Source organism: Talpa occidentalis, unplaced genomic scaffold (assembly GCF_014898055.3).
Source record: "Talpa occidentalis isolate TD23 unplaced genomic scaffold, MPIMG_talOcc4v2.1 talOcc4.9, whole genome shotgun sequence".
In the NCBI taxonomy this organism is placed as follows: domain Eukaryota; kingdom Metazoa; phylum Chordata; class Mammalia; order Eulipotyphla; family Talpidae; genus Talpa; species Talpa occidentalis.
Window position 1 is genome coordinate 94,666,207 of NW_023605305.1, and position 17,450 is coordinate 94,683,656.

The window sequence follows — 17,450 nt, forward strand, 5'->3', positions numbered from 1 at the left end:
GTGGCACAAGGGGTTAAAGCACTGCACTGTGAAGCAACTGCAGCCTCTCAATCCCTGGCCAGCCAGGGAGCAACCCACATGGGGCAGCAGACCTCTCCTGTCTCGCCCGCTGCTCCCCCCAGCAGAGTATTTCAGTCAGTCTGCCTGTTCTGTTCCCCCTCTGTCTCTGGTGAATCCTCTTACCCCCCTCCCCTGCATCTCTGGTCTGCACCCCAACTCTTGTATGCATAAATAAATAAATCTTTAAAACAAATTTAAATTTTGAATGAGAATAAATTCACATGAAAAAACCATGGTATTGTGGGCCTCCCTGGTGGCGCAGCGGTTGAGCACTGGGTTGCAAAGCTGCCCGCAGCCTCTGCAGCGCCGGTTCGATCCCCGGCTGCTCCCCGGCCACCTGAGGAGGGTCCCACATGGCGCGCAGACCTCAACTGCCGCCCGCTGCTCCCCTCAGCAGTGTACTTCGGTCCTTCTGCCTGCTCTGCTCCCGGCTCTGGCTCTGGTGAATTCTCTCACCCTCCCGCACTTCTGACTGTACCCCAGTGCTTGTATAAATAAATAAATATTTAAAAAAAAGAAAAACCATGGTATTGTAAACCAAGTTAGGACAGCCAAGGACTGAGATTTAGGGATACTGCAGAAAAGCAGCATCAAAGCTCCCCTTCCCCACCAACTCAGAAAAGTCCTGTGTTCTATTTGTTTTTAGGCTCTTTCCTCTGGGTTGTAGAGAATAGAGCTAACCATGATGAAGCAGGAGTTTATTTTCTGTTTATTCACTTACCACCCAGCAAATATTTATAATCTACTACTGTGTGCCAGGCCCTGTTCTGAAGTTGAAGTTCCAACAGTGACCAAATAAAGTTCTACAGGACATGGTACTCACTGTGGTAACCCCAGCACCTAAAATAGTGCCAGATACACACTAAGTGCTCGGTCAATGTGTGAAAGTGGTTTGAGTAGAAATGGATGACCTGCTGCTGGTGACCATGGGCCAGGAATGCCCTGATTCAGATATTAGGAAGAGCACAGGTAGCTGGGATTTAGGCCAGGACCTTATTCTAGTTTCATTCTCCTATAGGACTAATTTATGCAAGAATTCATTCCTACAGGCGGGATAAAGCAGAAACCACCCAGATCCCAATTTTACTGCCCTCCCTGACCATGCATCTTTAATTTTGTAACTTCCCTTAGGTGAGGCAGCTAACCAATTTGATTCTTTGCCCTCCAATCTCCACAGAATGACTCAAAGGAGTCAGGGTTGGACTGAAAGATAGAACTGTATCTACATTTTATATTCAAGGAAACTGGTATCAGGGAGTTCAAAGTATTTGGTCAAGTCTGCCACTGACACATTCTGTGACTTGACCAACTATCTTGCCCTGAGACCTGTGATTTCTTTATTTATTTGGGAGCCTTCTGGCCTGTGAAAAAATCTGAAATTCTCAGAAAACGAGCTTATGTACATGTGGGACCATTAGGGATTCTACAAACCAAGGGGTTAATTTTGTAAATCTAGTTTTTCTGTTAAAAAAGGGCCTCTGGGGTGTAGAAGGGAAAAAAGCATATGAAAACCAAAAATTGGATTTTACCATTTCCTGCATCTTGGTTTGTCTGCATGGCTTTTGCTCTCCACTGTAGTTGCCATCAGTGCCCACCCTCCTTACAGACAAAACCAAGTCTTTTCCAAATTCCCTGTCTAAATGAAATGCAATATAGAAGAGTCTTAATACTTTATTAATTTAAAACATCAATCTAATAAATATGTATTAACAAACGTAATGCACTCCCAAAGATCTAAAAACATTTACAAACCTCACTATGGTAAAAATGCCACATTTTCCCTCATACAATTGCCTGCTAACTTAGACATCTTAAAAATATCAGCTTAATAAAACACTGAATATACACATGAATCTTTGAAGTATCTGTTCAGCTATTTTTTGTTCAGGCATGATAAAATCCAAATGGGTGAGAAGGGAATGTTCAAGAGAGATTCCCATTTTGTCTTCTCAGAGTTTCCTTAAAGGGAAAGAACAGACCCAGCCACTGGAGGTACAACTGTCAGCTTTTGAAGGGCAGGAGGTGTAGGGGTTCCCTGTACCTAGCACAGGGGCTTGGGACCATAGTAGCTGATGGTCATCACACAGCTACTGAGGGAATGGCTGACAGCTCATCCAAGGCATTGCCTTCTGATTCCACCTCCTCTGTAGAAGCTTTCACAGACCTCGGATCGCTCATCTCCAAGTTCATTTTTCTTCTGCTCTTTCTTGAGGCAGGCTCAATGGTGTAGCACGTATTTTCAAAAGTATAAAACTCCCCCCAATGACATTTCTGAACCAGTCTTCACTCGGGAGAAATGATTTCTCCAAGATTTACAGGTAGCACCCAACAGAAAAGGGTCAACAGACTCCCCAGAAGTAAAAAACAAAAACAAAAAAAACCCCACTCATTCTTCATTCTAGATAAAAACATTAGCATAAGTCTGTCTACCTTGCAAATGGCGATTCCTCTTCTTCCACACAAGTGCCTGGAGTAGGTGAGGAGGAGGAGGGAAAAACCCTCAAGGACTTTCCTGTCTGTGGAGCAAGGCGGGGAATAGGAAGATTTTTTCTGATCCCCTCTTGACTTCTAGTCTTCAGATGTACAGGAAATTATTCCATGTATCCAAATCCCAGTGAGTCATTTGATTCCACTTCAGGTTGAACTTCGAAAAGGTAACTTATCCCCCTGGCAGTTCCAGGAAGGAAGATGAGGGTGTCACCCTAGAGGGATCAGCAGACTGAAATAGGGGACCTGAGAGACTGAAGTGGGTGGTGCAAGTGGGGTGGATGCCCTCTGTAGTGTTGTGTAGCCGCAGCTTGAGGCCCTGCAAGGCACTCATTTGAGCCCATGCTGTGTCTCCCGGTGCCGTCTGAGGTCCACCTTCCTCTGGAAGCCCTTCCCACACAGATCGCAGCCAAAGGGCTTGAAGCCTGTGTGTTTACGGCTGTGGGTGATGAGGTTGGAGCTCTGACTGAATGCTTTGCCACACACCTGGCACTTGTGGGGTTTTTCACCTGCAGGGATGGAAGGGGGGAGAGGAGGAAGTATGAGTCTGATAACACTAAAGGGGCTCACTGTGACCCACATGCTCTTGGCACCAGCTGGTTGCACAACTTGGAGGGTGACGTTTTGCAACACAAGTCCTGGGAAGCGATGGGTGCACCAGGTGAAAGACTTTCAGAGTGGGGGTTCCCAGCCCAATGCCTCAAACCGTTTCCTGCTAAACGGAAACAGAGCAAAGGCCATGTACCCTCCCCAGACTTGCAGCTGAATCTACCCTGAGAGGACTCCCCTAACTTTAGAAGCAGAAAGCTCCCAAAGCAGGTGTTCAACGTGAGGGGGTGGAGGCTGTCTTTCAAACCATGTGACTTCTAATTCAGAGGAAGTTTTCAAATCTGAGTTTCCAAGTGGGTGTTGGTTTGTATGGATCAGTGACTGTCTTCTTTCCTGCTCTTGAAGGACAACAGAACATATCTGAAGCATGGCCATTTCTCAAAGTCTCATTTTTTAGAAATCCACATTTAGCCAAACTTCCTTAAGGCTATGCAAATTTCTTAATGTAGATGATCCTATTTTCTTTCTTGATTTTATTTTCTTTTTATGAGGTTAAGTATCAGATTCTTTATGTACCAGCAATTCTTCACCACAGATCAATACATAAAAAACAGGAAAGGTTTTGTCTTTTCAAATAGTATGGATAAATAGTATGGATTTCCAAATAGCCTCAGCATGGTCTGGGCTTAGACTTGGAAAAAATGTAAAATAGATGAAGTTTATTTTTGATGAACTCTCTGTCTCTCTTGCTGTTTCCCTTTCTGTCTTTATATTTCAGATTTCCTTGATAAGGAACCAGCCATCAAAACTTAGCTTATCTCCTTAGGGTCAAACAAATCTGAGGAACAAATTCCAGCTATAGTAAATGTTTGATAAGTGCTTACTATCTCATTCAGCCAAGATCCTACTTGCATTTTGGTTAGTGTCTTGAATACCTTTACTCAAAAGGAGCGAGTTACATGGAAATTTCAGGCAAGAGGACATGATTAAAGTAGGATATTATCCTGGATTTTCTGATAGGGCATCCTGACTGCTCAAGCATACTTATAAATATCAATGGTGGGTGTTTGGAACACATTGCAATTTGTTCTAAATCAGTACTCATATACTGGAATGAAATAGTCAGAATTCTGGGTCTAGAGTAAATTTCGTTGACTATTAGAGAGTGCTCCCTGCAATAAAATGGCCACACACATACAGTTAAAACATTAGGGAAAGAGTTTAGGATTAGAAGCAAAAGCATTCCATAGCCCCATGATTTATTCTGTATGCTCTTTGGTAAAGGATTCAATCTCTCAGTGTTTCAGGATCAAATAAAGTGTTAGATTTGAAACCATTTTATAAACTATTAAGTACTATATTAGGTAAAAAGTTATCACTACTATGGCATGGACTTGTTAATATGCTGAAAAGGACAATACGTGAATAGAAGCTTTCTATATCTACCAACCCACATGATTCTGAAAATAGAATACAGTAAACAGTGGTTAAGAGCATAGACATTTTGAGGTCAGAAGACATGACCCTGCCCCTTGCTAGCTATGTGACCCTAGGCAGGTCACCTAAGCCTGTGTACCTCATTTTCTTAATCTCTGTAATGGGGATTAGGAATAATCTTTACCACCCAGACTTGTGAGCATAGAATGAGATGATGAATTTAAAGAGTGCTTAGCAGAGACCTTAGTAATATTTATCATTATTTTTTTCCTCCTCCATCAGAATAAGCTTTCAGACTCCTAAACAGGTAGCTAGAGAGGCCACATATAGTCCCTCCTGCAAACGGCTGGGTGGGAACCCTAGAGAAAGTCCTCAATCTCTAGGTAAATATTTAGAGCAATGCTCTGAGAGGACCCTGCAGCTTCATATTTCACTGAGAGCAGGCAGCAGTTGGGGCAGCTGCTAAACTAAAAGAAAATATTCTTTGCAAGGCTAGAGAAACTGCAGCTGACCTGCTGAATGGTTCTTCAGACACAACCCAAATCAAGCCCCTATGGGGACAACAACTTTTATGTAAATGAACCTAAGTGAATCTGCTTCCTTGATTTCTTTAACTCGTTGCAGTGATTAACTCCATCTGGAAGGTCTTCTTCATCACTCACACTGGGACCAAACTATCACCTAGAAGGTGTTATATTGGCCTGGGGGTGGGGGGTAAGAATAATGCTGTTCTCCACCCTCCATACACACACACACACCAGACCACCCAGTGTTGCCTTCAATCAAGAGGGTTCGGCTTACCAGTGTGAATGAAGGTGTGTTTCTTCATGTCTGACTTCTGGTGGAACCTCTTGCCACAGTACTGACAGGGGTAGGGCCGGGTGTCTGAGTGGATGAGCAAGTGGGTGGACAGAGTAGAGGACCTTTTAAAGCTCTTGCCACAGATCTTACAGTCAAAACTCCGTTCCTATGTAGAGAAAGATGGGGCATTCCTACTGCATCATCTGACTGTTAACTCTCCTCACCACCAACCAGCTTGATCCTAAAATCCCCAAAGCCAAATTTCCTTCTCTCAGGACCCCCTTCCACATAGCTTGCCTGTTTATCCCCTCTGTTTATTTCCAACCTCCACCCCCTACCCTTATCCTCTTCCCCTTTAACACTTTTTCTACCAAAACACATTTCACCCACAACCCTCTACACCCCAAGTCAAAAAAAAAAAGTATCCCCACCCTGATTTTTTGACACCCATTTACAAACACTTCTCCACCCTCAAAAGGAGGCTTAGTTAGACTTGAGTCTATTCAGACTGCCCCCTCCCCCGCGGCCGTGTGGTTGCTGAAAGAGATGAGAGGATACTCTTCTTAGTAAATAAGTCTTTGTGAGCATTCTCCGGTCTTGGTTACTTTGTACTTATTTGTTTATCTCTGTTGCTCAGTTAACTTTTAATCTCCTTGGGGGCATCTTGCCAGGGGCCTGATGTGGTGGTAATTCTAAAGTACCTGGCACCTGGAAAGTTGGGCTACAAATATTTATAGAACGAATGAAGGAAATAACAGCAGGACAAATAAGTCACTGGATGCTCTAAATGAGCTGAGAGCCTCTTTCACTCGGGAGGGGTCGATGCAGCTGGGTGACAGCCATTTGGTAAAAAGAAGTGAGGCAAAGAAACAGAACTGCTAAATCTTGATGTATCAGCAGCGAGATGATAGGAAGCTCTTCTCAGACTCAAAAAGTAATGACCCAGATTACCCTCTGGAAGCTCAGAATGATGTGACACCGAACTCCAGGGCTGCCTAGAGGTGCGAGCCCCCGCCCACCTTTCCCCAACACGCCTGCAGGTGAGCAGGGGCTTATGGAGGAGACCGGGGGCCAATTCTGGGAAGTCCAGGGGGAAAGTTGCTAGTCCCAGAGTGGCTGGTGCTGCACGGAGAAGCAGAAGATCCCCGAATTCGAAAACGTGAGGGCCTCCCTGGTGGCGCAAGTGGTTAAGAAGCAACCTATGATGCAATCCACAGCCACTGCAGCACGAGTTCGATCCCCAGCCTGGGAGTTACCCACATGGTGCAGAGCAGACCTCTCCTGACTCACCCGCTGCTCCCCTCAGCAGTGTATTTCAGTCAGTCTGCCTGTTCTGTTCCCCACTCTGTCTCTGGTGAATCCTCTCACCCGCCCGGGCCTCTGGCCTGTACCCCAGGTCTTGTATAAATAAATCTTGAAAGAAAGAGGGCCTCCCTGGTGGCGCAAGGGGTTAAGATGCAACCTGTGAAGCTTCCGCAGCCTCTGCAGCTCGTGTTCGATCCCCCAGCCGGCCAGGGAGAAGCCCACAGGGCGCAGCAGACCTCTCCTGCCTCGCCCGCTGCTCCCCTCAGCAGTGCATTTCAGTCAGTCAGTCGGCCTGTCTTGTTCCCCGCTATGTCTGGTGAATCCTCTCACCCCCCACACCTCTGGCCTGTGCCTCAGCTCTTGTATGAACAAATAAATAAATCTTTAAAAAAATTGAAAGAAAGAAAGAAAAGAAAAGAAACCGAGAGCAGGGCCTCGCACGGCCGGGAGCCCCGCTCTTACCTGCGAGTGCACGGCTTTGTGCTGCTCCAGGCTCACCGCGTGCCCGAAGGTCTTGCCGCACATCTCGCACGCGAAGGGTCTGGTGCCGCTGTGGGACCTGCGCACGTGCACCTCGAGCCCGTGCGGCGTGGAGAACACCTGCGGCGGGGGGGGCCGGGAGGGCGCGGCTGAGAGCGCGGCGGGGCGGGGCGGGGCGGGGCGCGCGAGGCCTCGGCGGGGCTGGGCGCGGGAGCCTCACCTTGCTGCATTTGATGCACTTGTAGGAGCCGCCGCCCAGCAGCAGGCGGGTGCACAGCAGCTCCGACTCCACCTTGACGCCGGCGCCCTTGTCCGCGTGGAGCGCGTGGCCGCGCTCCGGGTAGAGCCCGCCGGCCGCCGCCGCCGGCCGCTCGTACAGCCCCGCGGCCGCGGGCCCGAAGTCGCCGTAGAGCCCAGGCCCGAGCCGCCCGCGGCGCCGCCGCCCGCGCTGCCGCCCCCGGGCGCCCGGCCCCCGCGCCGCCCACAGCCCGCTCGGGCCCGTACAGGGCGGCGGGGTGGCCGGGCTCCGGGGTGCGCTCGCAGAAGAGGCCCAGCCCGCGCCGCGCTCCAGGGCCGCGCACGGCCGGTAGCTCTGCACCAGGTGCCGCAGGTCAGAGCTCGCCAGGCTGCTCCAGGAGTACGGCTTGAAGGACAGGGGGAAGGGCTGGGCTTCGTCCAGCGACGGGCACACCGACTTCTCCGAGGCTGTGCAGGCACAAGAGGGCGTGCGGTCAGCGCCTGAGGCACCGGGTGGCACGTGCCACTCGCATGCGTCCGCTGCTGCCAGGCACCGGGTTTGCCGACTGCCCGCTGCACACTGCTGGTTGCGCACCCCCTGCGCTGGGCGCTGCCTCAGGGGCCAGAGAGCCCCAAGAATAAAACGGGGGGGCTGGTTCCTGAGACCTCGGGGATCTCGAAGGCAGCTAAGGCAGCAAGCGGTTAACATGACCCGGGTGAAGAGAACAGTAAGTTATGTGAGTGACAGGGCAGCAGCAGCAGCGCACGGCGTGAAGGGGCTCTTTTCTGGTGCACGGGAGCACCAGGCGGTCCCCTAGAGAAAGGCGCGCCACCCGGTCTGGTCTGGTTAATAATGTTCTTAGCCGAACTGTGCGGGACGAGGAGACCACGACCATTTGGGCCCTGGACAGCGATCGTGGGTAGAGATCGCCGGCTCTATCTCCGCCCCTGCAAGTTCCCTCTGGTCTTTTCTCTTTCGTGGAATCGATAAGGAGGAGGGAGAGGAACGATAAAGGGCGGCTCAGCCAACCCAAGACGTGTTTGTCCGGGGGGAAAAACCCCCAAAGACATTAGCATTCTTCAAAGGTATTAAGTATCCTTTTGCAGGCAAAGAAAGGGCAGAGAGCAGGGAGCTTGGGGCTTGAAACTACCTGCCAAATATTCCCCATTGGGTGGGAATCCGAATTTCTTTCTTTCTTTCTTTTTAAAGATATTTATTTATTTATTTATTTATTTATACAAGCACGAGGTACAGTCAGAAGCGCGGGAGGGTGAGAGAATTCACCAGAGCCAGAGCGGGGAGCAGAGCAGGCAGAAGGACCGAAGCACACTGCTGAGGGGAGCAGCGGGCGGCAGGAGAGGTCTGCGCGCCATGTGGGACCCTCGCCCTGCGGCCGGGGATCAAACCGGTGCTGCAGTGGCTGTGGGCAGCTTTGCAACCCAGTGCTCCACCGCTGCGCCACTGGGGAGGCCCGGAATCCGAATTTCTTAAGAGATCATACTGTTAAAAGCTAGCCACTACTTGCAAGGATAATAGATCTCCGAATTCAGTTGGCCTTCTGCATCCCCATCCACATAAATTTTGCCAAAATCAGATATGCAACATACTTTCAGTGCATACAGATTTACAAATCTGTACATGTACACACACATGTCAGTCTTCTTCACTGAGAGGCGGCACCTGAATTCTGACGGAGACATAACAGGTGGAGCCCAGTCCTTGCACTGCACAGTTAAGAACCCTCCAGTCCGGGGCACCCTAACACACTCGCTGGAGCTAAGATTTGGCCAAGTCAGTGCTCTGAGTTTGGGACAGAGCTGTGGGTATCTTTTAAAGATAGTAACTGCAGGGCCTCCCTGGTGGCACTAGGGGTTAAGTGCTGCACTATGGAGCAATTCGCAGCCTTTGCAGCACAAATTGGATCCCCCTCCGGCCAGGGAGCAACTCACAAGGTGCTATCCACATGGCGCCCCAGACCTCTCCTGTCTAGCACGCTGCTCCCCTCAGCAGTGTATTTCAGTCAGTCTGCCTGTTCTGTACCCCACTCTGTCTCTGGTGAATCCTCACACAACCCGCCCCCCCTACCCCCCCCCCATCTCTGGTCTGTGCCCCAGCTCTTGTGTGCACAGATAGAAGAATCTTTTAAAAAATAATAAAACTAGTAAACGCAACCAGGAAATATTCCGACCTTAGCCAAGTCCCACAAGTCTGCATTCTCCTTCCCCAAACCTGAACCCCAGACTAGACCTCACCCCACAGTGCAGTCACTCAGTTTGCGCAAAACTCATTGCTGGAGGGAAAAGAAACCGGCGGGATGGCCCCAAAGACCGGGCCAACCCCGCAGAACGAAAAATGAAATGGGCCCCCAGTACGGGTCTGCAAAGACCCAGCCTCGCCTCTCACTTGACACCCTTCGCTGTCAGGCCCAACGCCCGGGGAGCGAGCTTAATTTTTACAGGCAACGACACTTCTTTTCTCAGACTACTCAGATCCCCATTTATTTGGGATTCGCGGGATCTGGATTCTGGGACCCAGGTTCTTTCTGAACAATAAGCTCTGGTCAGAAAACGAAATGTCGACGTTGGTGCCAATCAAGATGATCCCTTTTTTTCTGACCACCGAGAGAGCGCAAACGAACGCCAGGTGCCAGCAGCCGAGCCGCCGCCGGGGTCCAGGCCGCGAGCTCCGCGAGCGCGCGCCCCGGTCCGGAGAGGCCCGACGCCGACCCGCGGGGCCCCTTCCTCTCGCTAACTCCCGCCTCTCGGAAAGATTCTCCGTCACCCGGTTAGCATTTCTGCGCCCACAGCTGCGCCACCTCACTCCTCACAGCAGGGGCCCTGCTGTCCCAGCCCCAGGAGTTCCCAAAGCGCCCCTACCTGGAGACACCGAAGGCGAAGGAGGCCTCCAGAAATCCTCAAACTCCGAGCTCCGGTCGCAGATGCTGCCCTCGCCGCTGCCTGGCGAGGCCGAGGCTCTGTCGGGGGCCTCGGTCAGCTGCGACTCCGGGGACGAACGGTCCCTGGACTCCGCCTTCGCCCCGCCTGCGCTCAAGGTGCTGTCTGCGGAGAGGAGCAGGGTGCGGGCTCAGGCTGGGTTTCGACGTGGTGCCCAGGCCGTGGCACCCGGACGTCTCCCCCCCGCCCCCAGACCTGGCCAGGAGCCCTCCCGGCGCCGAGGGCGGGGGAGAGAGGCCGCGGCACCTGGGCTGTAGATCCGGAAGGAATCCGGACGGTAGGAAATAAACCAAAATAAAAAGGCAGTAAAAGGGGATGTCGGGCCGCCCTTCCCGCTTCCTGGGGGATGGCGGGGCGCAGCGCGCGCCCCAGGGAGCAGCCCCGCCCGGCCTTCGCGCGCCCCGCACCTGCTCGGCTCGGCGCCGGAACATTCTCCAGGCGGAGGGAATAGTCCGGTCCCGGGGAGCGCGGCTGGTGATAACTGTGAGCCTTTTTGCTCTTGACCAGGAACGAACGCGGCATGGTGGTCCGGTGCGCTCCTTACTTTGCTCCAAGGGTCCCTGGAGCCGTCGTCAGCCCACTGTCACCCCGGATCTTTGCCCAGTCCCGGCGGGGCGGAGAGCTGAGAGAGAACAGGGTGGAAACGCGGGTTAGTACCCTCCGGCGCCCGGGACTGGGCAGCGGGGCGGAGAGCAGAGCCCGGGCCGGGGAGGAGCGAGGAAGGGCCTGGGAGGAGGGGCTTGGCCCTCGGCGCCGCGCTCACCAGGTGGCACTCGGGCAGGTGGCGCGAGCCGCCGTCGCCACCAAAGCTCAGAGTAAAACTCGTCCCGACCCGGGGCTCAGACTTCTTCCTTCTGCCCTGCCCACAGCTCTGGACCCTCCCCTTCCACAGCAAAACTCGTTCAGATAAGCAAACCCTGCGAAATGCCTAAGTTCTCAACGGCCAAATTACCCTCTCTGGACCGCGCACAGCCCGTGTGGCTGTGCTTGCGCCCGGGGAGGTGCACCCGGGCGCGCGGATCCGTTTGGAGCTGGGGAGTGTGTAGGTGGGCGAGGACCGGGAAGAGGCCAGGAGTCAAGACCTCAAAGAGTCAGTTGCAGACTGAAGGGGGTGCCAGCGGGGGCGGGAAGCGCTGGGTAGGATAAGGGGCGCGGTCCGGAGGGCAGCAAGCGAGGGACAGGAAGAGGGGTGGTGGTGGTGGCAGCAGACCGACCCGGGTCCCCGGGAAAACTCGCCTCCCGGTGACCTTGCTCGTCCCTCACTCGGGCCCTGCTCGACGCAAAAGTTGGCCCCAAGACGTGGGTGCGGCGTGAGCAAGCAGGGTCGGGGCAGACACCCCAGACCTTTAAGACCTAATGTCAAAAATCAAGTCCCAGGGAAAAGCTCTTTCTGTTACGCTCACCAAAAACCTGCTCCTGGGGAAGCTGAGCTGGATCTGCGCGCTCAAACGAAGACGCGCGCGGTGTTGGGCAGTCGGCGAAGAATCCGCCGAGGCCGGAGTCAGGGTCCGGCGCGGGTCTGGACGCGAGCTAGCTGCCCGCTGCGCCGCTCTCATTAACCCCCAATCAGTTCACCTAATCCCGAAGTCGAAACCTGAGCCCGGCGGGGAGGCGGGACAGTGCCTCCAGCTCCGCCGCGGGCCAGCCTGGGGGCGGGCACAGGCGGGCTGGAAGGTCCAGGGAAAACCAATCTATATCCTTAGAGCGCAGGCACCGTGGGCCGCGTCCACACGGCAGCTGCAAGTTCCTGGGGCCCGTTGGGCTAGTTCAGAAACAAGGGCCCTGGGGACCCTGGACCCGGGTAGGACCCCTTCTTCTTGGGCTTTGCGTGGTTGTGGCCGCCACACCGGAGCCGAGAGGCTCCCGCTGCAGGACGCAGGGCAGCTCTGAGTCCTCCCGTGGCTGCTCCCGGGTCAAAACCAGTCCTCGGGGACTCATTCCCTGGAGAATATTCCACGCCCCACTGTGTCCCCTTTCTGGGGTGGGGGAGGTTTGGGGACACGCTTGGGAGGAAAGACACCTGGGACATTTAGCGGAGGCCCAAGCAACATTTCCCGCGGACTAGGCGTCAGAAGGTCCCTAGGGCTGCGGGTACCTCCCGCCCCAGCCCGGGTCGGCCCCTCGCGTCCCGGCTCCAGGTTTCAAGCGCTGCGCTGCGCTGGGGCGAGTTTCCGCCGCTTCAGTTTCCTTGCGACATGGTGAAAAGACGCCTTTTTAGCGGCTAATTAGAAGCCACGAATGCAAGATCCAATTCGTTAAACTAAGAAACTCAGAGAATTAGGAAAACGGGACAGAAGGGTCCTGAGGGCCCCGCTGCGTCCTGGGCCGGCGCTGGCGCGGAGCTGGACCGGGCGCGGAAGGGCCACGGAGTGGAGGCCCCAGCGCCGCGCGGGGTCTCCGCCGGCAGCTACCACGCGGGACGCGGCGCGCGCCGAGGCTCAGGGCTCACCCTGCCGCCGCCCCGCGCATCTCTGGCTTGCTCTGCCGGTTTCTGGAAGGGTGGAGTGGATACGGGGTGGGAGGGCTGAGGGCTAAGGGCTGAGCGCGTGGGAAGGTGGCCTAGTGCAGCAGCTGGTGGCCCGGGGAGGGGGGGCGGCCCCCTGGGTGCACCCGGGTCGCCGGGGCCTCATCGCCGTCAAGGCCTGGGAAGGCTGGAGCTGAAGGCGCAGAGGGGCAACTTCTTGAGCCCAGCTGCCGCCGTCTCCCCAGCAGATGTTTCCATCCCGAGTGGCTCCCGCTCCCCCGCAGAACCACCCAAGGGCCCGACGCGCTCCCCCCGCACCTGATTCCCAGCTCAACTGTGCGGGTCGCTCCAGGACCCAACCGCCAGAGCTCTCCTGGCAATTGCTCGGCGGCCTGCGGCGGCCCCAGCCCATGAGCACCCTCAGGTCGCCCCCGCGCAGCCGGTGCCCGGTCAGCCTCCGTGGCCGCCCCGGATTGGGAGGGAGCAGCAGAACAGGCGCCCGGGACCTACCTGCGGGGTCAGGACGCGGGCACAGCGCTCGGAGAGTTCTCAAACTGAGCTGCTCTCAGTAGAGACCGCGCTTGTCTGACTTTTTTTTTTTTTTAATCTTTTGCCGAGTTCAGCCCCCAAAACCACAGCTTCACTTCCTGAGCGTTGAGGAGTAGCTTGCTTAGACCTCTCAGACCTACTCCACCCCCCCACCCCCAGTCGGACCTCGGGGCGCGCTCCTCTTTTGCGCAAGGATAAGTAGGGGTGACACCGGTAACCTGGCCTTTCCAGCTGCACCCCCGGGTGGCTCTTCCCAATTTTTCTCTGGGGATGGTGAAGGATAGGGGGCCCCGGAGGCCCAGACAACCATGCACTAGAAATGACTCGAAAGAAAATGAACTATTCTTGGCTCCTGGGAGACTTCCGCCGCGAGAAGAAGTCACAGATTCAGGACACAGATTGACTGGAGCGCCACAGAGTGGGAGCGTCCACTTCCCGGGGTGCCTCCCAGTCCCCCGGTCCCGGGACACCCCTCAACCCCGCCGCCTGCTCGGACTGCGCCGCCCCCGGTCAGGGCCGTGAATCACCGGCCCGCGGTGCCGCCGGCCTGGAGCCCGGCGAGTGGCCACAACGTCCGCAGAGCGAAACCTGTCCCGCGGCCCCGAAATAGCTTGTTGTGGAAACACTTGGGGATAAATACGCCCAACGAGGCTGAAAATACCTTGACACCCAATCCGAGAGGTTTGCTCATTTCCCTTCGGATTTAGGTAATGGTTAAATTTGGAAGAGGTGGGCGAGCGCCGAGCCCCCAGCAGAGCGGGCGCTGGCGGCGCGTCCCGCGGGCGCCGGGCGCAGCGGAGGGTGCGCCCCCCCACGCCGCGCCGCCGGCGCCCCTCCTGGTCCGCTCAGCCCGAGGCTAATTTCCGGTGGTCGGAGCCCCGAAATTAAAGCCGGAGAGGGAGGGAGCGCGGGGGGTCGGGGCCGGGGGGGGGGGCGCAAGGGGGACTGCGCGGTCGACCCCGCCCTGTCCCGGCGCCCGGGGGGGAGAGGTAGCTCCGGCGCGGACTCCCCCGGCGCCTGAGGTCAGACCCAGGCGAGGGCTCTGGGGCGCAGCAGTAAAGCGCGGAAAAAGCACCACCCTCATGATTATTGATCATGAAATCTTCGCTCGGATTGTGTTCCATGCGGGGAGACGCTGGATCTTCAGCATTATGTCCCTGGTAGGCTCATAACAAATGTCTGTGGGCTGAGTAAATGAATAAATTGCATTAATTAACTAAATAATTCTATTGATAGAACGGGAATTAAATCTTATCCGGAAATATACAAACGCAGCTATCTCCAAGGCTACACTGCATGCCGTGATCGTACTGTGTGGCCCGTGTTGAATAGTCTATGCTCTTTCTCGACAGGGAGGATATGGTTGTAATTATGTTACTTTCCTAAATGAATTGAGTTAGATTTTGATCACTACTCGCACTATTACTACAATAAATCTCTGGTGTCAAATGCTGGGAGAAGGGGAGTAATTCTTGCTAAATAACATACCTTATTTTAGATTTATCCAAAGTTGTCATTAAAAAAAAGTCCTATGGGATGCTTTTTAAAAGTGATTTTAAATTTGCAATTAACTTAAATTTGCGGTTAAATTAGAGCTTTCAAAAAATTAGATTTTTCAATCGAAAGATTTGCCAGAAATGTTTGGTGATCATGGCAGTGCCTTAAAATGCTTTCTTTTTGAAAAATTATCATTTTTTATGCATACAAGAGCTGGGATGTAGGCCAGAGGTGTTGGGGGTGAGAGGATACACCAGAGACTGAGTGGGGAGCAGAACAGGCAGACTGACTGAAACACACTGCTGGGGGGAGCAGCAGGTGAGACAGGAGAGGTCTGCTGTGCCATGTGGGCCACCTCCCTGGTCAGAGATGGAACTTATGCTGCAGTGGCTGGGGATAGCTGGATAGTGCTGAGACTTAACCCCTTGTGCCACCAGGGAGGCCCTTTAAACATGCTTTAATAAATTAAACTTTTTTTTTTTTTAATAGGTATAGAGGCATGTTTTATTTATTTATTTGTTTGTTTGTTTATACATGCACTGGGTACAGTCAGAAGCGCGGGAGGGTGACAGAATTCACCAGAGCCAGAGTGGGGAGCAGAACAGGCAGAAGGGCCGAAGTACACTGCTGAGGGGAGCAGCGGGCGGCAGGAGAGGTCTGCGCACCATGTGGGACCCTCCTCCGGTGGCCGGGGAGCAGCCGGGGATCGAACCGGCACCGCAGAGATCGCGGGCAGCTTCGCAACCCAGCGCTCAACCGCTGCGCCACCAGGGAGGCCCAATAAATTAAACTTTTATACAGCGATGACTATACACCTATTGAGTGCCAGGCAGGAGACTAGACTAATACGTCTTAATTGTCTCCCTTGCTGTCTCCATTACACTGCTCATTTGCTCAGTCCACCCTTTTCTGATTAACAAATGCAGAGGAAAGCACTCTTAATCAGATTAAAACTATTGAATTGGCTTAAGAGAAATTGAAGATATTTTGTTAAATTTTTATTTCTGTGCACTTTGTCCAGAACTAAAGTAGAAAAATTTCAAAACAGCCCAAGACAAAATTTTTCCTAATTTTCCTTCTATTGCAACATCAGAAAAAGCAAAATTCTAAATGAAAATATAAATATGACAAAGGAAAATCAATTATCAATCAAATTCTAGACAAATGGCTGAAAAATTTTCCTTTGGGCATTAATTAAGTTCAAAGTAAAAATGTCTTGAAAAGGCACTATGACTATTTGGTAGTTTAGTTGAGTACTGGTGCTGGAAGTCTCAGAAAACATGGAGAAGGCTATGAAAGGGACAATCACCTTGAATATTATCACCATAGAACAATCCCTTTCATATTTTATCTACTCATCTTGTTTTATTTGCCCTTCACAGCAAGTTTGCAAAATAAAACGGGACTACATCAAGGACACCTGGAGAGGAGCTTGTAGGAGGGAGACAACATTGAATCCCCATTTATATCTTTTATGTTTTAAACCATGTGAATATATTACCAATTCAAATAAATACCCATTAAAAATATTATAACTAGTGAAATCAGGTCATTTCCCAGGTGCATAGTGTTGAACTGTAACTTCCACACCCATGGGGAGCAGAGGAGAAAGGCATCCAGAGGCTAAGAAACTTAAGAAGGAGCAGTAAAGAGTAGGATTGGAAATGATGATTCACTGAACATGACTTCCCTCTACTCCAAAGTACCTCTCATTTACTACTAAACTAACACCAAGGCACCCCCACCCAAAAGCCTCACATCTTTTAAAAATCTAGAAAGAATTCTTCCTTGGAAATGTTCCTTTGGAACTGAAATAGATCTAATGGTGAGCAGAATGTACACTTGGGGCATAATTTTCTATAAATACCTGCTTTCCCAAAAATGTAATTAAAATTTACCAATTTTGTCAGTAATTTATTGTTATTAAATAAGAATAATGTATCTGTACATGCCAATTAACAAACAACCTTCATGTCACAAATATTTCCAAGACTAGCCAGTGGCCCATTTATTTGAAGCATCATATCATTGATCAGAATTTCCCTACAACAAAAGATTTTAATATTTTTTTAAAAGAAAATTGTAATGGGTTATGGCTAGTGTCTTGTTTGTTTTTTTTCTCAGAGCTTTATAGTTGCCATTCTCTGTTCTTTTGGGGGGAGGCATAGGAAGAGTAGGTGGCCTTGTATATGTACCACATCTTCTTGATCCAGTCATCTATTTTTGGGCATTTGGTTTGTTTCCATAGCTAAACTATTGTAAATAGTGCTGCAATAAACATAGGGGTGCAGGGATATTACTCAGCAATCAAAAAAGATAAACTCATGCAATTTGCAGCAATATGGGTGAAGTTGGAAGGGATCATGCTCAGCGAAATAAGCCAGAAAGAAAAAGAAAAATACTGGATGGTCTCACTCATAGCAGGAATTTAGAAAACCTAAATAAGGGATGAGGAAAAAAAATAATTATAATAAAGTAAAAATCAAAGTCAACAAGCAACTATAAACCAGAGACACGCTGCAGAGGGGGTGGGGTAGGGGGGAGGGATTAGGGTCAAAATAGGGGGGTTGGGAATTGTATGGGAAATATAACCAAGATGAAAATGCATACTTTGTACAAAAATGAAAAA

At 52.0% G+C, this 17,450-nt stretch overlaps 1 protein-coding gene across 1 annotated transcript; it reads right to left on the reverse strand.

The window, feature by feature from the left end:
* Positions 1-1,726: 1,726 nt before the first annotated feature.
* GFI1 (growth factor independent 1 transcriptional repressor) lies at positions 1,727-13,336 on the reverse strand. The gene is given in 9 exon segments (XM_037498651.2): positions 1,727-3,056; positions 5,335-5,500; positions 7,102-7,239; positions 7,340-7,541; positions 7,543-7,678; positions 7,681-7,824; positions 10,234-10,416; positions 10,719-10,933; positions 13,286-13,336. Coding segments are annotated over 8 exon segments (1,263 nt in total). The 5' UTR covers positions 10,834-10,933; positions 13,286-13,336; the 3' UTR covers positions 1,727-2,877.
* Between the last annotated feature and the right edge of the window lie 4,114 nt (positions 13,337-17,450).